This window comes from Aotus nancymaae, unplaced genomic scaffold (assembly GCF_030222135.1).
Source record: "Aotus nancymaae isolate 86718 unplaced genomic scaffold, 86718_ANA_hifiasm-v0.15.2.pri h1tg000003l, whole genome shotgun sequence".
Lineage (NCBI taxonomy): Eukaryota > Metazoa > Chordata > Mammalia > Primates > Aotidae > Aotus > Aotus nancymaae.
The window spans coordinates 52250102-52272910 of record NW_026988414.1 but is presented as its reverse complement, the minus strand read 5'-3'; the positions used below and the strand labels follow the sequence as shown (position 1 = coordinate 52272910).

Here is a 22809-nt window from a genome sequence, read left to right as displayed (position 1 = left end):
ATAAGTAGATTAGAATTGCCTAGAACAATAATTGTAGGTAATAAAAAATAGAACAGATCAACACCAATTTACAACAAACAATACAAAACAGGAATGACTCATGGACTGCTTATTGATTGACTATATTCAGAAGCCCTGAATATATGTATTATTGATATTTTATGGCTTTAATTAAGACAGTTGTCTCTTATGAAGTACTATAAAGTGCAATATTAAAAAATTAAAAAACCCAAAAGGCATCCATTGTCCTTCAGTTTTATTCTGATGAGAAGAATTGGAGATTTGTTTAATTAAATGGCAAGAAGTTATCTATCCTTAATTCATGCATGTAATTTCATTTTTAAAATAATTTTATTCAGGGTTTCAGACTTTTTTCACTTTTCTATTTTCCATGACATGATTTAAAAAATAAGTATTTTCTTTTGGTTAGCTGAGTATTTTAGAGAACTGTTAGTCTCCAAGGCCTTAGTTACTTACGGATCCATTATGAAGGAATATGCAACCCAACATGTAAGAATGCAGAAACAAATTCCCATCCTTTTGGTGAACCCTAGCTGATGAGAAAAGTCCTATCCAGCCTACCACACAAAAGGATGTAAACACACTGCAGTACTGGTCAATAAGTGGAGAGCCAACTATTTCCCCCAATTCCATATTCAAAATAAAAATATTGATTCCTCTTGATAAATTAGTAAGTGCAGGCCCAGAGTTTTGGAGTAATCTAAAGTGGTGTCTCTCCGATTCTGAGTCCTTTGTGAGTCTGAGATTATGACTTAATGACCTTAAAAACAGTGTGTGATCTTGACTTCACCAGGGCTTCATGGTCATGCTGCATCCAGTATAGTTCAACACTGTTCAGACCTTATCCTTGTGTCCTGATTAGTCATTAGGTTTCATCATTTAAGAACAATATAAAGAATTTAAAAAGGCTTAGTAGAGAAGAACTAGAAAAATTATTAAGAGGGTTAAAAGACTTAAAAATCTAAAGATACTTTTAATGACAATAGGTAAAGAGTCACAGAGTGGTGACTTCTAACTATGTCTAGGGCAAAGAGTGAAGAGTGCACAGATGCAGTTATTTTTTGCCAAAAAAAAAAATAGGTTAAGTCATTAAATGGAAGGGTTTGGGTTAACCTGGAGGGAGACTGTTTTTGATGCTGATGGTTGTTAAACATTGAGCTGGGTCACACCAGCATCTATGCTGGACTCTCCCCTGTAAGAGAGGACTATCCTTTGGGATTAGGGTTATAGGCTAGACAAACCCTCTTAATGGAATGAAATCTTTGGTAGGAGCCTACGCAAACTCCATGGCATTCTTTCAGACTTACATATTTGTCTGTTTTTAAAAATTCAATTAGGTTTCCCAGTCTGTCAATGAATCATCTAGTAGAAGTGTTCTGGCTGAGATAATAGGGTGATCTATAAAGTCCCTCACTATTCGTGTGCTAATTTAAAAATAGTCGTCTATCCCATTGTAATTGCAGGGTGATTTTTGCCTCTCAAATGCTGCCTGACTTGTAGATGTACTTGTCCTTTGTAGCGATTTCTCACTGTTAAGAAATCTGTCTCTAACCATATTAAGGACCTCTGTGGAGTCTGGGTAGTTCTGAGCAAGGCTGGCGCCCCACGTGAGAGGAAGGCATGTAAAATGCCAGTGCATACATTAGTTGGGGGGAGTCAGTGTGGAAAACAGATTCCTTCCAGACCAAACACGAGTGTGCCTATGATTTCTACAGACAGACTCCTACCTGCTCCTGGTGATTACATGCCACAGCCTGTGTGAGTCCAAAGCTCCTGGTGAAGTGAAAGGAGTATTGCCATCGTGGAATAATAAGTAATAGGGTTGAGCTGGTTCTGAGTAGTTTCCTTATTGCTTTTCTTGTTTGCTATATATTTCAAAAAATATGAAGCTGTGAGATTAAAAATGAAACACAATGATAGAGGCAGAATCAGAGACCTAACTGTGAATAGATGGTGGAACAGGGCAGGGTTACCTTTCTTTCCCAAGGTCTTCTTGAGAAGGTTTATTTTTTATTTTTTTTAAATCAAAAACTATTTGGGCTCTTGTAATTGGCTAAACATAGCCTGATATTTGTAACCATTTAAAACTACATAGGGATATATTTCAATGTGATGCTTGTTTTCTTGGGAATCCTAGGAAATTAATACCTCCTTTCTTCCCTTTCCTTATTCTTCTATTTTTTTTTCCTAACCCTGTCTTAATCATGAGGCCTTACCTAGTAATTGAAGACAATATTGTTGAGAGAGGTACAGGGGTTGAGGATGCATCTTTTAAAAACGTTAAGCTGGATGGTCAAGGAAGATCTGGCTTAGCAAGAGTGAGCATTGACTTCTATGTTCTCAGGAGACAGTTGTTTTCTCCAGAAATCATCCTGAAACAGCTTCACTTTGTTTCTTCTTCTGGAACAGAGCTGCCACCTACTTACTGGAAAAACAATCTGTCCAGGTGCAAGGAAGCATGGCATCCACATAATCTTGCGTGTGGGGGTTTGGGTGTGTGTTTGGTAGATGTGGGGAGGAAAGCACACTGTCATGTTCTGAAATGCTTGCCATCAGACCCCTGTTAGATGGTCCAACGCAGTAATTTCTGCAGAGCATTTAACACAAGTTCCATTTTCTTCAACTCTATCTGGCCAGCTGCTCTACCAGGTATCATTTCTTTGGTCAACTTTTTGTTAAAGTGGCCTGGGGGTGGGCTCCCTTTGCAGTTCCTCTCTTCTCTCACTGATCCAGAGGCCTTTAAAAGCTATGTGTAGTGGTGGGGAGTTTGCCAACTCTCTCCCTGCCCAGGAATGGATGTACATTAACGTTGTCAAATGTCTAATCAGCGAGGCAGCTGTGTTTTGCTGAAAGGGCTCCAAACCACCTGATTCATGTCTTCCCTATAAAATACATTATAATGGCCCTTGTCAGGTGACACCTGTTAGAAGCCTTACAAAGCATTTTCCCTGAATATGAAACAGTCTCCGCCTCTTTTTATAATCTCCTGGGCAAGGCTTTAGGACATTCTGCTGTATCTGCCAAGTATATAAACAACCTCATCCCTTAGTCCTGGTATATGGCACTGCTCTGTCACTGCCTGACTCAGTTTAGGTCCTGGGAAGCTGCATAAATGCCATCTAATCTTCAGTTTCAGTTTATCAGGATCTGGTCAGGTTCAGAGGGCAGCTGGAGATAGCATGGGTATTCTCAGATGCAATTTAGGAGTTTCTATTTGGGAACTGTCAGTTTGAGCCAAGCTGCTCTGTGGCCTTGGAAATGTGGGGGAGGGCTGGCGGTGACAGCAAGCAAGACCTGCTTGGTTTGCTGTGAGTAAATGAAATCATTTGTGTGCAACTCGTTTTATTTTAGACTGATTAGTACAATGTTGGCTCTTGAATTGGTAATATCTTTTATACTGTGCTCCAGAGAAGCAAAGAGAATATCTGCAGTCTAAATTTTTGCTCTGTATTTTCTGTTGTATATTCTTTGCCTCTATATCAGCATTAGGGATATGGCTGACCATTTCCTTAAGGCTATACATCGATATTCTTAGGGTGGGGAAATATGGGTACATACATGTATATTTGTATATATATGTGCATGGAACAAAACCACCTTATGAAATCAGGAAGAAATGTTCCCTTTGGTTTGTGTGCATGACTTTCGTTTTCCTTGACTTTGGCAAACTTGATGCTCCCTGCTTTAGAATCCTGAATGTGATAGGGTCAGAGGGTGATGATGTAAGTCATATTATACGTGTACATATAGATCTGGTATAAAGATATACGTATATTTATATATGTATATACACAGGCATGCAGGAAAAGGAGTTAGAGATGACTTGCTCTAGAAACCATAATGTGGAAAGTTCTTATAATTATACCAATGAGTTGAATGGTTTAAAGACCCACTGTTGCACTCTGTACACATCTCTCTGAATTGACCCTAGCCCAATACATAACCACTTACTCACAGACACAGAAATGAAGGGAAAGCAAGGGCAGGCTGTGGAATCACTTGGTTCCCATCCAGTGAGGGAGCAGTGCTGCTGTAGGTCAGGCTCGGCGCACATGACTGAGGTGGGAACTGGGCTGGAAATACTGTCTTCTCAAATGCAACTTCACATGGAAGATCACAACACTTCCTGTGGAGTGAAGCTCCCAGACAAACCAAGGGCACCACAGCGCTTGGATCAGCCTTCACTGTGAGCTGGGAATAAATGGGAGGGAGTGAGGAGGCAGGGGGAGGATCAGGAATAAGAAGAGGGTGGCACCAGATCTCCTTCAACTTTGGTTTTACATAGTCTGTTTGCAGCTGAGTCGGTCACCTATTTAAACCTTCTTTCAAACAACACACCAGTCAATAATATAAAATTCACACAATAACCAACTTTGCTGCCCTTCAAGAAATACACAGGGAAAACAACTGGAGTTTTTAAACGTAAAATTCACTTCCTCATTCTTTCACTCTAAGGAAGCAGCACAAGTTCTTGCCCCAGGACAAAGTCCTAACCTCGATGAAGGCGATTCATTCCCGTTAGGTGGCAGGTCCCACTGAGCACCTCTATTGGATGGTGTTTCAATGTCTTGGCAGGCATTGTCACACATCTGAAGACCCCACTCTGCCGAGCTGGAGAGACTTGAAAGCCAGCCTCCGACTGGCAGCCATCTTGATTTCTTGTTTTCCCAGGGGGCCTCAGGTTTAAAGTGTTTTTTGCTTCTGGGTAAAGAGCAATGATGGGCACTTCCTGTTATTGCCATGATCTGTAGGGTAAGCTGAGGTTTTCTGGAAGGAATATTGAGCTTGATCTGGGGCTGTCAGGTTACCTTTCCTCTTACTCCGCTGTGAGTTCTGCATGCTATCTTCCCATGTTAAGAGGTATGTGCTTACAACAAAATCATAGCAGCCTTCAATGACAGAATAGGTTGGAGATGGGAACACACATGGTGAAGTTTTCCACATGCCATATGTACCAACTTAGACTTAGGATGGGTACAGAATAATGAACCATCCTTGATTCAATTTTTCAATTGATTTTAAGGAAAAGCATGACTTAGAGAAATGAAAAGCACTCTTTTTTTTTTCTTCTCAGTAATGGGTATAAGCAATCTACACAGTTCTTCATTGATTTAGTTTGCCTATTTTTTCCCCCTTGCTGGTTTTATTTTCTACTGACATAGATCTGAGAACTCATACAAGATGTCATATAGAACTTGGGGGCACTGAATGCATGAAATTAAAATATTCCATGTAATGAGCAAAATCAAGAAATCAAATTGTTGGAATGAATAGCTTGAAATTTGTGTAAGGAAGCTATCAAATACAGTGTACTCTAAAAACTAGAGAGAGTCCCAGATGGGGTCCTGATGGAAGAAGAGATACAGATGTTGCAAGAACTTTAACCAAAGCCTGGTCCTAGTACAACTTGACCTAGCACTCAGAAATCTTCCTGTGGTGCACTGAGTGTGCAAATGCCTTTCCAAGCATCTCTAAGCTGCCTCAACCCAAGCAGTGCTGATCAGAGTTAATTTAGTTCTATTGGGAATAATGATTTCTGTAGACACTAAAGCCCTTTATGACTACATTGGAAAAAGTTTTAAAGAACTATGTCCTTTCATCCCATTAGGTGGGAAGGCCCACTAAGCACCTCTACTGGATGGTTTCCTATCACACATCTAAGCTCTCTTGGCAGCCCTTAGCATCAAAATATATCTAAATGCCAATCACAGCTAAATTTACCCCCCTTCTTTTGATGATAATGGGACATGCGCTGGAAGAATACAGGTTCAGTTTATATAGTCTTGCTGTCCTAGAAAAAGCACTAATTTGCTTTGTAGTCATATATTCTACTTGCATGCTGGGACAATATAGGAACAAAACAAAAAACCCAACCCTGGTTGTTACTTCCCTGCTTCCCCACACCAGTGTCCACCTGGTCTGGGTTTTTATCTCTGACTGTCCTAAGTACCCTGAGTTTCTCGGTCAGGGTACTCCGGTGGAGGTGGGCAGATAGTCTCCCTGTTTTGCTTGTGGGAATGTTTTGGAAGGCTCGGCTCAGGGCCCCTATGGACCTTCTCCACTAAGCCCTCCTCCCTGCAAACTCTTTCCCTAAACCATCTACCTTACCAGGCAGGATCCCAGCAAGTCCAAGGTAGGCTGAAGGTCACAGCAATGCTACCTTTGTCTATTGGTTCTATTAATTCACCTCTTGCACTTAAGAGGTAAAGCCCAGACTGCAGGTTGATGCCCCTCTTCAAATAAGTGCTATAAATATACTAGAGCTATCCCTGAAAAGATGCATTTGTACTTATATATATATATATATATATATATATCTGATTTTATATATATATATAATTTTTCTTTGTGTCTATTTACAGGTATGTACTAATCTATAGGTATGGAAGGAGAGGTATAGTACAGGAACAGGCAGGATTTGTGTGTTCATGTGCATATATTTATAATATATATATTTATAGGTATATATATATAGCCTCTGTCCTTGTTTGCATCAAATGTACCTCCGACCAGCGAGGAGTACCTGTCAGTGGTGAATGGGGAGAAGCCCCATAATGACGGTTCTTGTTGTCTCTTATGTGAAGTCATTTTGGTAGGCAAGGTGGAAGCAGCCTGTGAAGTGAATGGGCCCAGTGTGAATCCATCTCTCCTCAAATCCACCAAGGAGGGACACTTGGCACCCAGGGCTATGTGCCAGCTGCCTCTTCTCAAGAGGTCAAGGAGCCCAGAGCCGAGAGTGGGGAGGGACCATTCATGCTGTTGGTGCAAGATATGGCTTTTCCTGCTAGATAGAGACGGGGCATGTAAGAATTCTGTCTTCTAGGAGAACGCTCACCACCAGGAACACAAAGTAGAGGCCAAACATGATGAAGCCCAGGATTTTGTTCATTCGCCACTTGCAGAGGGCAATGGAGAGGATGACGAATAGCAGCATGATGAAGAGAAGGACGATGGCACAGAAGAGGCCATTGCTGCTGACAGCCACTGGCTGGAATCTGTGAAGGATGGTATACAGGAGCCAGGGCAGTGGGAGCCTGTGCAGGAGCAAAGCAGGGCAGAGGGGAGTGGGAAGACAAGGGAGTAGTCAGACACGTTGAAGAAGGCAAACAACCTAACATTACGCTCTCAGGAACTCTAAACTGAAAAGCGTGTCTCGTTAGGTTCACTATGTCTCAGGTGTGGTTGGCCCAGACTTTAAAAACCTTTGTCCATGTCCTGACTGAATTCAGAACAGAGGGAACAGTCAGACATCAAAGAAATGACAGCTGTAGGTGATTTCTGCATTTGCAAATTTGATTGGAAATTATTTTGTTTCCTTCCTAGTTGAGATTAAAATGTTGCTTTCAGTCCCAAAAAGGTGAATAGCAGGATTTGCACAGGGTGAAGGGAGCAGGCAGGTATAAAAAAGGCATACAAATGGGTGGTGAAAATGGGAAAAAAAATTAAAAAATGGAGACAAAGAATAGCAATGACTTAACAGTCTAAAGGCAAGTAAAATCAAATGACAGTGGTGGGGGTCGGAAGTTTATTCTGGGAAAGACGTTGTCAATGGTTTGATGATAAATTGGTCTTTCTGAAAGATTCAAGGAAGACAGTGTCTTCTATTTTTGATGTGTGTTTAAAAAAAACTTTATATTTTTATACCTGTTTTCTCCCTTTTCATTCAGCTTTTAAAATCTGAGGATATCCTATGTTTCCTATCCAGAGTGGTGATTCTGAAAGCCCTCAGGAAAGTTAGTTGCCAGGATATCACAAGAGTTGACTAGAACTCTGGGAAAGGAAGATGGCTGAAAGTGCAGGGCTCAGGGGACATGGACATTGTCAAGTGGCTAGTGATAGGTATCCAGCTCTGCCCACCAGCCTAATGATAGCATGGTGGCTAAGAGATACCTACTTGGCTGGCCGAGCTTTCTGCATGACAAAAATAGCTAAGGGAGGTTCAGTTTTGGCTTAGTCTCAGGGTGTGGAAGAGGAGGTACTCTTTCGAAACATTACATTCTCCAAAGGAAGAGAAATAATGAAAGTGAAAAGGGCAGTGAGTTTACTTATCTGCCTCCTCGGCTGGAGAGAGGGCATTGGAAGGCCATGCAGTGTGGATGTTTGAAATTCCAGGCCTGGCACATGCAGCCCCTAACTGGGTGCATATGTTAACCTGGGCCAAGCTGAAGTGATTGATATGACTGCCTTGCAGGGATCAGTAGAGGCACTTTGCCCACTAGAAGCTGGCCAGGAGGTGCTTCTTTATGTGAACTTGTCTGGGAGGGGTTCCAAGCCAGGAAACAAGGGGGTAATTCCAGTTCTCAGCAAGAGGGGGCAGCCCTGGCATCCTGGGGTCAACAGTGAAAAGTCAGAAAAGGGAAGGGGGAGGGCCTGAGAGTGGGGATGATGCCAAAATGAGAGCCATTGACAGGAACTTGTACGGGAAACTCTTCTTCCATCTCTTGTAAAGAAAAGACCAAAACACATTTTATTCTTATTAAAACACACACACGCACACACGCACACATGCACACACTCACACACTCTCACTCTTCTAGTGAAGTTGAGTTTGATAGCACTACAAATGGCTTGCAAAAACCTTTTGGGGGAAAATGACACTTTTTATGCCTTTTGGTCTCTATCAATTCTATTGTCAGGAATTAAGTATAAAACTCACTTAAAATGTAGGTGAAACTACTCAGAAAAATGATCATTTCAATGTTACTTTGAATGATAAAAAACTGGGTATCTCTAAGAACCTCTAATATTAGGGAACTGGTTAAATAGCAAATAAGTAAATGGAATATTGTACAGCTGCTTAAAATCACAAGCTTAGAATGATACAAGAAAATAACCATAATATAATTCTAAGCGAAAAATGAAAGATGCAAACATATGCACAAAAAGCAATGTAATTTCAATCATGTGAAATACACAAGAATTAAAAAAGGGTGGTGAGTTACTGTTTATTTTCTAAATCTGAATATATGTTAATTTTAGAAGCATAAGGAAAATGCTGGCAAAGCTATGAAGAAACTTTTACACTTAATATATTGTTAATGACATCACTCAATGTATTGTCAAAGATGTTATAAGCTGGTATAAATTCTTGGGAAATAACTTTTTGGAAAAGAAATATACAAAATACATCATTAGCCATTAAGATGTCCAAAATATTTAGTTCATTATTACTGCTAAAAGGAATTTATCCTAACAAAATAATTAAAAGAGGTTTTTCTGCATCAAGGTGTTCATCAACACTCTCACAGCAAAAAATTAAAAAAAAGCCTATTAAATGATGATTAAATAACCGCTGAAAAACAAAACATCAAGAGGGAATATTTGAAGCCACAAAATGTTAGTTATGAGAGCTATAAAGAGTCTTAGAAAAATGGCTGATGTGATTTACTAATTTATTCACAGATGCCTCTCTATGCCAGGCACATATTGCTTTAAAATGGAAAAATAAAAGCCTTCCAAGAAGACAAAACTGAATATTTTACTAAGAAAACTTTGTGAAATATATGAAAGAGCACATACATACTGTTTCTGGGTAATAGGATTAGGAGTGATTTTTCTTTAAACTTCCATTTGTGTGTGTGTACAATTTAGGAATAATGAACAAAAAGCATTTTGTAATTCTTTATAACATACCGTAGAACATTACTATTTTTTTTTTTTACAAGAGATTGTCCAAGAACACTACTATGAATATATGCAATATATTTACCACAGATTTGATAAACACTGTTTACAGTAGGGACAACTTCCTTCAAAACATACACCTTTTAAGGCATTCATTCATTTATTCATTCATCCATCCATCCCACAAACATTTGTCAAACAACTACCAAGGATAGCAATGTAGTAAGCTCTGATGAGTTTCCTGCTCTTGGGGATGCACAGTCTAGCAGGCAGATACACCACGACAAGAGTAAGATGTACAGAGAATTGATAAGGGCAAGAACCTCGAAGTCAGGCCCAGGAGAATCGGAGAAATCAGGATTTAAGTTATCACTACAGGGTAAGTCAGAGTTTTCCAGTCAGACAAGCACGGACAGCTCTTCAGTGGGGGCTCACGTGTGGTTCAGATAGTGGACACTTGTAGCAGAGTTTTATGCACAGAGAGTGCTGCCACTGATAGCACAGACTCTTTGTTCAAATCCTAGCTACCTCATTTACTAGCTGTGTGAACTCTGGGTCCCTTTGGTGTTTTTAATCTGAATAACAGGGGTGATAATACATACCTAATAGAATTATTGTGTGGCTTAAATGGAGAAAAATGTATATACAGTGCACATGGTAGACAATGTATGAAAAATATTAATGGTCATGAAAAGGTGTAAGAATAATATTCAAGATATTTAATGAGAAAGTAGGTGCTTTTAGTGAGGTTCCAAACTCAAGTGTTAGGAGCCCAGTACTCCTGGGAACATAAGGATAATATCTTATGTCTTATTTTCTCAGGGTACTGATGTTCAAGGTTATTTGTCAGACTACTTTTACTTTTGACAAATTAAATAAAATGGTATTGATCACAGCACTTCTCCCCAATCTGATTCACTTTAGTGATTATTCATATTGAGAGGTCACGTTTGTTTCCCTGCAAGAACAAATCTTACCTTCTGGCTTTCAAAAGATCTAGAATATCGGCTGGGCATGGTGGCTCATGCCTGTAATCTTAGCACTTTGGGAGGCTAGGGCAGGCAGATCACCTGAGTTCAGGAGTTCAGGACCAGCCTGGACAACATGGTGAAACCCTGTCTCTACTAAAAAATGCAAAAAAAAAATAAAAAATAAATAAGCTGGGCATGGCGGTATATACCTGTAGTTCCAGCTATTCGGGAGTCTGAGGCAGGAGAATTGCTTGAACCCAGGAGGCAGAGGTTGCAGTGAGCCGAGGTTGTGCTACTGCACTCCAGCCCAGGCGACAGAGCAAGACTCCATCTCTTAAAAAAGAAAAACAAAAAACCTATACTATCTTCACCAGCAAATAAACAAATGGTAATGCTAAGAACGTCAGCATTTTCCAAGACAGGACAGGAGACGGGATATATATGGTGGGCCTATGTTTGTCCCAATCTGCCTTAAAATCCAAATCTTACCTTAGGCTGGTGGGGACTTTAATTAAAATTAGAATGTGAACATTTGTATCATGCAGCTATCACGGTGTCTCAGTTCCACTTGAATGTTGTTATGTAAGTGAAATTCTCCTAAAGTCTTTTCTAAAATATCCATTCTGTATGGAGGTATGTGTTTCTTTCTGCTTGTGTAGGGATGACTTATTTTTCATTAAGTTTTCTGAAATGAGAACCAGAATTAGGGAAACAGGTACTCTCAGTCTTTACTCTCTAGTGGTATTGGTTAGTTTTAGGCTCAGAGATCCTGGTCATGTCTTTCCAGCTTCTTGGAAGACAAATACAGTGGTGGAGCTGGTACGCACCTTTGTAGAACTGTCTCTACTCACCCTACAGTGATGTCAAAAATGTTGCTTCCAACAGAGCTTGACACGGCCATGTCCCCTAACCCCTTCCGGGCCACTATGACACTGGTGATAAGATCAGGGATGGAGGTTCCAGCAGCCAAGATGGTCAGACCCATAATCTCCTCACTGATGCCGATCGTCTCTCCAACCTAAATGTCAGGACAGAAATAAACATCTTGGTGTTCGAAGTTACAAAATCATAGAAACCACAAAAATGTCAATGCAACCTCCTTTAAATGCATTTCTATACTGTGCTATGCAAAGTGCTGATATGATAAAGATGAATAAGCCACAATCATTACTGATAGAGTTTAAACTCTTATGATATTCCGACACAAGGCATCAGGAATGTTCACATGAGAATTAAACAGATAATCTCAAATAAAAAAAGACTTCTAGAGGGCTAGAGTGCAGCTTTATTCGGTGCTTTCTAAGGCTGAGTCAGAGAAGCTGTAAGATGAGAGGTAGAAAAGCCAATTTCCCGTGGAATCCAAGGGGCAGCACCTGGCAGGGGCAGCAAGTCTATGGCAGATTGGCCCCTCAACTTACCACCAAAACCAAGGACTGACACCCAGGGTTTCCATTTTCCTTTAGCATCTCCTAGTGTCTATAACCCATTCTTAAACACGCGGACTCTCTCATTTCCACTGGAAACTTGATTCTGGATGTCGGGGGTTTTGGTAAAACACAGCAAAGCAGCTGTGGAGAAGCAAAAGCCCAGAAAATCAGAGGACCTGGATCCAATATCTGGCTCTGGCATGTGTTAATTTCTTGACATTTTGCTTACTGTGAAGTCTCTGATTCTCACTTTCTCATCTGTAAACTGGGGATAATAATACCTACCTTACCAGGTGCTTGTGAAAACTAAATAATTTTTGACAGGCCCTTTGTAAACAGTACATTATTATTAAAAAGCAAGGAGAGGGCAGCTATTACTTTTTTTTTTCTTTTTGGTCTTTGTCTTTGCCTTTTAAGGCTGATGATTCTTTTCTGGAAGGTTGGTCTAGCCTCAGGCGGAAATTCCTCCATTCTCTTGAGCAATTTCTTTGTCTTCTTGGGACATTTTAGAAATTTTTTTTTTAGTAATGGGGTCTTGCTCTGTTGCCAGGCTGGAGTGCAGTAGCACAGTCATAGCTCACTGCAGCCTCAACCTCCTGGGCTCAAGCGATCTTCCAACCTCAGCCTCCAGAGTAGCTGGGACCACAGGTGAGCACCACCACACCTCACTAATTTTTTTAAGAGATGGGTCTTAGTATGTTGCCCAGACTGGTCCTGAACTCCTGGCCTTGAGATCCTCCTGCCTTCACCTCCCAAAGTGCTGGGATTATAAGTGTGAGTCGCTGTGCCTGGCCTCTTGGACATTTTAAAACCTATACGTGTTTTGCCAGAGTTGGTGAAGTGTGGTTCTGAAAACCTTCAAAATAATGCTTTCCATTTGGTTTCCAATAGGTTACCTGATGATGTCCGGCAGTTTTTGAAAAAAATTACAGGGCTAAAATAGCATATAAGGATAAAGGCTTTTGGGGAATAATATCACTCATTTCTAAATCCTTTTTAAAAATTCTTATTTTTATGAGAAATAGCATGGTTTCTACTGGCTTAAAAGCATATTTTTGTTTTGATGCTCATGCCTTTTCCAGAGCCTGGTGAGCTGCACTAGCTTACCCTGTCCTCATGGTGCACAGTCACTGCTCCCCATTTGAAAGTAAGCTCCATGTATGCAGGATCCTCGCCCTGGTCACTGTGATCTACATAACTGACAGAACACAGACTAGTACATGGCAGATTCTCAATACCGATGTGCTGAGTAAGCAAATCAATCTGCATACACAGGTGATTTCACCAGACTGTTTTTGTGCTGATTCTCCTAGAAAACGTTCAGTAAGAGTTTTGCATAGAAGCACACTATTTGAGCAAAATATTCTCCTCGATGTCAATTTTGTGTTGGATTTGGAGTGAAGCATTGTCAAAGACTGCAAAGATGCTGACTAAACAATTGTCACTGTCAGCAAGTTCCAATGTATTTAAAACATTCTTAATAATTTAAATTCTCCAAGGGAATTCTAAAGCAGTGACTGTTTCAAAAATCATTTAGCTGGGCGGTGGCATCCACCATAGTCCAAAATCATTTAGCTGGGTGCAGTGGCATCCACTGTAGTCCCAGCTATTTGGGGCTGAGGCACAAAGATCACTAGAGACCTGGACATTTGAGACCAGACTGGGCAACATAGCAAGACCTTGTCCCCAAAATATAAACAAAATAATTCATATTTGGAGTTTAGATGCTACTATATACAGGAAAACATAGGAATTGAAGAGGAGAAAAATGGTGGTGTGGTTAAGAGCACTGGCTTGGGAGATGATAGTGCTGAGTGCAAATCCTAGCCTGCCACTCTTAGTGCAAGGTAGACAACTTCCCTGAGTCTTAGATTTTCCCGTCTGTAAAATGAGGATAATATCCACTCAGAATTGTTGATGACTGTATGTGATGATGCAAATAAAGTAAATAGCAGTGTTAGGCATACAGTAAAAGTTCAAGAAAACCCAGAATTGATTTTATTATTTATTTTTTTCTTTTGTTGAGATGGAGTTTTGTTCTGTTGCCCAGGCTTGAGTGCAGTCGCACGATCTCAGCTCACTAAAACCTCCGCCTCCCAGGTTCAAGCGATTCTCCTGCCTCAGCCTCCTGAATAGCTGGGATTACAGGTGCCTGCCATCACATCTGGCTGGTTTTTGTATTTTTAGTAGGATGGGGTTTTCAGTTGGCCAGGCTGGTCTTGAACTCCCGACCCTCGTGATCTTCCTGCCTCAGCCTCCCAAAATGCTGAGATTACAGGTGTGAGCCACCACGCCCAGCCAAAGAACCAGATTTTATAACTCGGACATTACTCCTTTCCCTCTCTAATTTATCAGACTGTGAGGTGTCTGGCAGCAGGAACAGAAGTGGACTTATTGGGGCCAATTCACATCACGGAAAACTGCATGAGAATTTTCATTAGACATCAAACCCCTGGCGAATCTGTGTGGCTCTAGAAACACTTTTGTGGAAGGAGAACTAGCCTTTATAAGCTTGTTTTGAGTACATTTCACTGAAGTTAACTTTTGTCAAATCAGTAAAGATGATGGGTGCATGGATGGGACAGTACTCTGAAAAATCAGGGAGCATCAGAGACGTTTAGAGCTATTCCTAGTAAGAACATCAGCAGTCTTTTGGGGAAATTCCCTTATTTTCTTAAAAACAGCAAATGAGGCCACTCAGAGGTCAGACTCCATGCTGCTCCCAATATTCCATGATGCAGTTCTGTGCCTTGATTTAAGGAGGATCTGAAAGAATGTTATATTAGCTAAATGAGATACAAGATCTTATTTAACTCTTAAAATTAACTCCTAATATTAGATGCAGGATTGACCTTAACCACAGATTTTCATCACCCATTAAATTCATTAAAGTACAAAAACAATAAACAACAACAAAACCCAAAAACTAAAGGACAAAGAAAGAAAGAAAAAAAAAGCTAAGGGCAAACTGTGTTAAAGTGTTGTAGGTGAAGGGCATGTATTTTTGCCAAACAGTAGCCAAATAATTTATCAAATAACACTTATGATTTATAAAAGCATTGATAAAAGAATTAAACACTAAATTGTATAACTGCTATGGATTTTATAGTTCAGAAATACAAACAACAGAATTAGAGGTAGACTTCTTGGAACAGAATCTGCTATTTTGTTCAGCTGTCTGGGTGTTTTGAAAGACAAAAGCATTTCTATAGGAGAAAGAAAAGAGAAAGTTCTCTTCCATCATTGAAAAGTAAGGCTTCTGTTTATGCCTTTAATTCATCTTGGCTTTTTAAAATTATTGTTTCAGGCATTTAATTTGTATTCCTTTTCTTTTTTTTGAGATGGAGTCTCGCTCTCTCACCAGGCTGGAGTGTAGTGATGCAATCCTGACTCACTGCAACCTACGCCTCCTGGGTTCAAGCGATTCTCCTGCCTCAGCCTCCTAAGTAGCTGGGACTACAGGCACGTGCCACCACACCCAGATAATTTTTGTATTTTTGGTAGAGATGAGGTTTCACCATGTTGGCCAGGATGGTCGTGATCTCTTGACCTCTGATCCACCTGCCTTGGCCTCCCAAAGTGCTGGGATTACAGGCATGAGCCACCACACCTGGCCTTGTATTCCTTTTCTTTGAAAGAATGAAAAGAAAACAAGTCTGGAATTAAGGTAGTCATTAAAAAGAAAAGAAAAAGATGGAATCTTGCTAGATGATGTTTTCTAGGATGGCTGAAAAGAAATAGCTGGAAAACAGCATATCCCAGCAAGTTAGGAAAACACCATTTTTTCTTTATTAGTAAATGAGGAAATAAAATATCATTATTAAGAAAAGCTATTATATGTTATAAATGGTAAACAGTCCTTTGAGCCTGGATATCTGGAGGTTGAGAAGCAGCCCACTTTCTGCTGTGATTTCTGCCAGGTGTTGGTAGTGAATGTCTGTCAATGAATGTAGAAAATAATGACTCCAGGGAACAGAGAACTTGCTCAGGGAGTGAATGGTTTTTGGAAATAACCAGGAAGAGTAATCTGAAGTTAAATGTCAGTAAAATAACTGATATAACAAAATTATTGTAGAAATAAGATAGTGTATCGGCCAACATTTTCTGTGGATTTTGCTAGTAACATGTATTCTTTTAAAAACCAAGGTATGCTTTACATATAATAACACATTCATCTTTAAAAAATTGTACAGTTCTGCAAGTTTTCTTTTTTTTTCCTATTTCTATTTGAGACAGGGTCTCACTCTGTCACCCACGCAGTGGTGCGATCTCAGCTCCCATTGCAGCCTCCACCTCCTGGGCTCAAGTGATCCTCCACACCTCAAGCTCCTGAGTAGCTGGGACTACAGGCATGTGCCACCATGGCCAGCTAATTTTTTTGTATTTTTGTAGAGACAGGGTTTTGCCATGTTGCCCAGTCCGATCTCGAACTTTTGGGGTCAAGGGATCTGCCTGCCTCAGTCTCCCAAAGTGGTGGGACTGCAGGCATGAGCTACCGCAACCAGCCTGCCAGTTTTTACAAATGTATGCAGCCATGTTTCTCCACATCCTCATCAACAAGTGCTACTGTTTTGTTTTTTTTAATAGCCAACCTAGTGGTTGTGAAGTGATACCTTGTAATTAGTTTTAAACAAGTTTACCGAGATATAATTTACATACTTTAAAACTCAGCCATTTTAATGTATATAATTCAATGGATTTTAGTGCATTCAGAGTAGTGCAGCCTTCATCATAATTTAGGTTTTGAACTTATTCATCATCCCCAAAAGAAACCCATACCCACTAGCAGTCACTCCCCATTTCCCCCCAACCTTCCCAATCCTAGGCAAATATTAATACTAACCTATTACACGTCTCTATAGGTTTGCCTATTCTGTACCTTTCATATAAATGAAATCATATGATATGTGTCCTTTTGTGACTGGCTTTTTTCACTTAGCATAACATTTTAGAGTATCATTCATGTTGTATGTATCAGTACTTCATTTATTTTTACTGCGTAGTAATATTCTATTGTATGGATATACCACATTTTGCTTATCCATTCATCAGTTGATGGACATTTGGGTTGTTTTCACCTTTTGATAATTATGAATAATGCTACTTTGGACATTTGTGTACAAGTGTGGATGTATGTTTTCATTTCTCTTAAGTCTATTCCTAGGAGTGGAATTGCTGGATCATATGGTGACTCTATGTTTAATGTTTTGTGGAACTGCCAAACTATTTCCCAAAGTGGCTGCACTATTTTACATTCTTATCAGCAGTATGTAAGGATTCTAATTTCTATACATCCTCATCAACACTTGTTATGTTCTGTCTTTTTCATTATACCCATCCTAGTGGGTGTAAAGTGGTATCTTGTTATGGTTTTGATTTACACTTCTTTAATTAATAATGATGTTGAGCATATTCTCTTGTGCTTTTTAGCCATCTGCATATCTTTTTTTGGTGAAATATCTGTTCAGATCTTTAAAATTAGGATACTTGAAGATGCTTGCCTTCCTATTATGGAGCTTTAAGCTTATATCCTGGATACAAGTGCTTTATCAGATATATATGATTTGCAAATATTTTCTCCCAGTCTGTGGTTTTTCTATTCCTTTTAAATGGTGTTTCTTGAAGGGCAAAAGTTTTAATTTTAATGAAATATAATTAATCAATTTTCTTGCTTTCATGGATCATGCTTTGGTATTACATCAAATAACTCTTTGCCTGGCTTATGGTCATACGGATTTTTTTTTCAGTCTTCTAAAAGTTTAATAGCTTTACCTCTTAAATTTAAAACTGTGATCCACTTTCAGTTAAATTTTATGTAAAATATGACGTAAGGATCTAAGTTTGTTTATTTTGGCATATGGAAATCCAATTATTCTAGCACCATTTGTTGAAAAGTCTATTCACATATGTTTTGAGTGTACATTTCCTGATTTCAAATTGCTATATTTTATTTATGTTAACAAGTATAATAATATTAGGACTATATTAAACAAAGGATACAAGTGGGAAGTTTGGAATTTATGTAGTTTTTAATAGAGACTAAAAGCCTGATTTTTGGAGTTGCAGAGTCCTAGGTTAAAATCTCAGTTTTACCTATGTGATCTTGGGTAATCTTACCAGCTTTAAGCTTAACTTCTTTACCTGTAAACTGGATAATAACAGTACCTCCTTTAAAGGCTCTGAATGTATACATAGGGTTACTGTCAAGATTATAAAGACAAAGGGATGTGAATTGCGGGGTGTGTAGTACATACTCAATTATCAATGATTACCACTATGTGAAAATGTGAAGCCCTTGAATCTTACTCTTCATTCATGTTTTTCAATAACAATTACTGAGAGTGTATTCTTGTGATAGGCATTATGACTGGTATTGGGTTAAAAATAAAAATGAAACACATTGTCACTTTTATAAAGTGAAGCTGAAGGAAAAGGCTATTTTGTCTCCAGATGCTTTCCTAAGACCCAGTTTTGAAAGGCTGGTTAGAACATGAAGTGAGTGGCTGCTCAAGATGAAGTAAGTACTACTGAACCAGGCAAAATGTTGACATTCCTCCCAGGCCTGGGTTGTCCTGGCCTCGGGATGCAGAGGCAAGAAGCAGTTAGACTTGTCTGCCTCCACGTGGCTGTACAGAGGCTATGCTGATTCAATTCCATGCTACAGGGAAAGGCCAGCCAGGAGACTAGGGAAAGTTAAGTGTATAAATTCCTTTAGTCCTAGAATGCCAACTCGTCTGTGTCACACCCAATACTGTTGTGGTAGTTTCGGAAAGCAAACACAATGATTAAGCACTTGACAATCAGGACTGGAGAAAAACCAGGCAGATGCATGTCCCTATCAAAGTCTTACCTGGTGTGCCCACCAGACCATCAAGTAAGAGAATACTGCAATCCAGCTAATGGCGCCAAAGAACGTGATGGGAAAAAACTTCCTTGATGACTGAAAGACAACCAAGAAGAGGTGAGAATGTCAGTGTTATCCATCGAGATGGATCTGGAAGTCCAAAGCTAAAACCACCATTGTAGCTGTTTCTCTAGCGTTTCCTGCATCTTAGGATTAGTGATCAAAAGGCCATACTCCTGATCTAGCTGGGACAGTAAGATTCTCCCTTGGAAATGTGAAATTGATAGAACTGAATGATCACAGTGCTGGTTCCTGAGATGGAAGTCTTGAAGAGAATGTCTGTTAGTTCCTGCTGCTAGATGTTTAGATTCCCTCTACTCTTGCCCTTTTGAAGGCTTGTTTTTTTTGACCTTTCCTTCAATATTAACACCATATTCTCCCTCTTCCTTTTTCTATCTTTTAATCCAAAGCTTGTCAGAATCAGTTTCTATTGCTTGCAAACCGTGAATCCTAACAATCCATAAGCCAGGAAACCTATGTGATTAACTCCATTGAACAAGAAATGGGAAGTATCAGCAGGTTTAAAAATAGATTGACTCATTTTACAGTCTCACGAATTATCAAGAAAGCCACTTAGAAGAAGCCACCACCACAGCTTTTATAGATTCTGGATGATGGCCAGTCTCCAGGACACTGGAACCACACATGGACTAGAGTAGACAAAGGCAGAGATGCCCAATTGTACTGATTACCACGGCAGTGGCAGATCAGACATTCCTCTTAAGAATGTTTTCTCTCCTGTTCACCACCCCAAAATACATTATGTTCAATTCTGCTTCTAGATGTAGACTTTATGCTATCTCAGGCATAAAATGTGAACACTTTTAAAGTTTCCTAGAAATGGCCAAAAAATCAGACATTTGAAATGCAGTGTTTTCTACCCAGCCCCACTAAAGAGAAATCCAGGTTTGCATCCTAGTGGTGTTCTTTTGATGTCCTTTGTTGAAAAACTGGGGTCCTTTAAAAACACACTCAGACAGCACAATGCTGTCAGAGAGCCTCTCACCTATTATTGCCAAACACTTTTTATTTCAAAGCTTTCTACATTGAGAAACAATCCCACATTTTGCTTTGATAATGCCATCCAATTTTATCCAGAGAAATGAATTTTAGAGTTGACTTGGATGAAAGCAATCTCAATTGTCTGAAGGGCTGACCTTGGGCAGTCACATAGAACATTTTCTGTCATGGCTTTTGAGAGCTTCATTAAAAGGAAAAGATAAACTCGTATATGGTAATCTTCTGAATATCGGTAATAAGGAACATGGTCTCTATTGCTCCAAACCAGGCTTATGTTTTCTTTACTAAGTTCAATATATATTTTTTATGATCATTTGCATGGTTGTTAAATTTCACACCATCCCTTCCTTTCTTTAAATGACTGCTGTTTAGTGGGGCCATTTGTTAGCTGGGATGGCTGAAAGACCAAGCAGGCTTGATTAAATTGGGGAGGGCATCAGGCCACAGTGAGTAGCCAACACTTTACCCTCAAATGCTTTTTCCTGCCCCATTTCTTTCTTAGAAGAAAAATATTGTGGACAAGGACTCAGATCCCTCCTGGTGACCTAAGTGCTTTAATGGGTAATGGAGGAAAAAATAATCATTTTTTTCAAAGTGGAATTGGAGACCTTCACTTCTTTTTTCTTTTTTTTTTTTTTTTGCGACACAGTTTCACTCTGTTGCCCAGGCTGGAGTGCAGTGGTGTGATCTTGGCCCACTGCAACCTCTGCCTCCTGGGTTCAAGCCACTCTCCTGCCTCAGCATCCCAAGTAGCTGGGATTACAGGTGCCTGCCACTATGCTTGGCTAATTTTTTTTGTATTTTTAGTAGAGCAAAGGTTTCACCATGTTAGCCAAGCTGGTTTCGTGATATGCCTACTTCAGTCTTCCAAAGTGCTAGGATTATAGGTGTGAGCCACTGCACCCAGCCATTAGATCTTCACTTATGAAAGCACATTTTTCTAAAAAAAAATATACTTTAAGTTCTGGGGTACATGTGCAGAACATGCAGGTTTGTTGCGTAGGTATACATGTGCCATGGTTTGCTGTATCCATCACCCTATCATTTACATTAGGTGTATTTCCTAATGCTATCCCTTCCCTAGCCCCCCACCCCCCAATAGGCCCCAGTGTGTGGTGTTCTGCACCCTGTGTCCATGTGTTGTCATTGTTCAACACCCACTTATGAGTGAGAACATGCAGTATTGGGTTTTCTGTTCTTGTGTTAGTTTGCTGAGAATGATGGTTTCAGCTTCATCCATGTCCCTGCAAAGGACATGAACTCATCCTTTTTTATGGCTGCATAGTATTCCATGGTGTATATGTGCCACATTTTCTTTATCCAGTCTATCATTGATGGGCATTTGGGTTGGTTCCAAGTCTTTGCTATTGTGAACAGTGTTGCAATAAATTTACGTGTGCATGTGTCTTTACAGTAGAATAATTTATAATCCTTTGGGTATATACCCAGTAATGAAATTGCTGAGTCAAATGGTATTTCTGGTTCTAGATCCTTGAGGAATTGCCACACTGTCTTCCACAATGGTTGAACTAATTTACACTCCCACCAACAGTGTAAAACTGTTCCTATTTCTCCACATCCTCTCCAGCATCTGTTGTCTCCTGCATTTTTAATGATCACAATTCTTTTTTCTTTAATTGCATTTTAGGTTTTGGGGTACATGTGAAGAACATGCAAGATTGTTGCATAGGTACACACGTGGCAGTGTGATTTGCTGCCTTCCTCCCCTTCACCTGTATCTGGCATTTCTCCCCATGCTATCTCTCCCCAACTCCCCACCCGCCGCTGTCCCTCCCCTATTTCTCCCCAACAGACCCCAGTGTGTAGTGCTCCCCTCCCTGTGTCCATGTGTTCTCATTGTTCAACACCCGCCTATGAGTGAGAACATGTGATGTTTGATTTTGTGTTTGATGCTGAGAATGATGGTTTCCAGATTCATCCATGTCCCTACAAAGGACACAAACTCATCGTTTTTGATGGCTGCATAATATTCCATGGTGTATATGTGCCACATTTTCCCTGTCCAGTCTATCATCGATGGGCATTTGGGTTGGTTCCAGGTCTTTGCTATTGTAAACTTTGCTGCAATGAACATTCGTGTGCATGTGAATGATCACGATTCTAACTGGTGTTAGATGGTATCTCATTGTGGTTTTGATTTGCATTTCTCTAATGACCAGTAATGATGAGCTTTTTTTCCATATGTTTCTTGGCTGCATAAATGTCTCCTTTTGAGAAGTGTCTGTTCATATCCTTCACCCACTTTTTGATGGGGTTGTTTTTTCTTGTAAATTTGTTTAAGTTCCTTGTAGAATCTAGATATTAGCCCTTTGTTGGATGGATAGATTGCAAAAGTTTTCTCCCATTCTGTAGGCTGTCTGTTCGCTCTGGTGATAGTTTCTTTTGCTGTGAAGAAGCTCTTTAGTTTAATTAGATCCCATTTGTCAATTTTGGCTTTTGTTGCCATTGTTTTTGGTGTTTTAGTCATGAAGTCTCTGCCCATGCCTGTGTCCTGAATGGTATTGCCTAGGTTTTCTTCTAGGGTTTTTATGGTTTTAGGTTTACATTTAAGTCTTTAATCCATCTTGAGTCAATTTTTGTATAAGGTGTAAGGAAGGGACTCAGTTTCAGCTTTCTGCATATGGCTAGCCAGTTTTCCCAACACCATTTATTAAGTAGGGAATCCTTTCCCCATTGTTTTTGTCAGGTTTGTCAAAGATCAGATGGTTGTAGATGTGTGGCATTATTTTTGAGGCCTCTGTTCTGTTCCATTGATCTATGTCTCTGTTTTGGTACCAGTACCATGCTGTTTTGATTGTAGCCTTGTAGTACAGTTTGAAGT

General features: G+C 39.8%; 1 protein-coding gene across 3 annotated transcripts in view; it reads right to left on the bottom strand.

Moving 5' to 3' along the window:
- Positions 1-1189: 1189 nt before the first annotated feature.
- Positions 1190-22809, bottom strand: part of SLC24A2 (solute carrier family 24 member 2) — a 293748-nt gene continuing 272128 nt past the window's right edge. For all 3 annotated transcript variants that reach the window (XM_012449991.3, XM_012449994.3, XM_012449992.2), the window contains 3 exons: positions 18894-18983; positions 11468-11634; positions 1190-7055 (listed from right to left, as the gene is read on the bottom strand). In XM_012449991.3, coding sequence (XP_012305414.1) covers positions 6806-7055; positions 11468-11634; positions 18894-18983 — 507 coding nt within the window. In that variant the 3' untranslated portion in view covers positions 1190-6805. The remainder of the gene's footprint in view (positions 7056-11467; positions 11635-18893; positions 18984-22809) is intronic.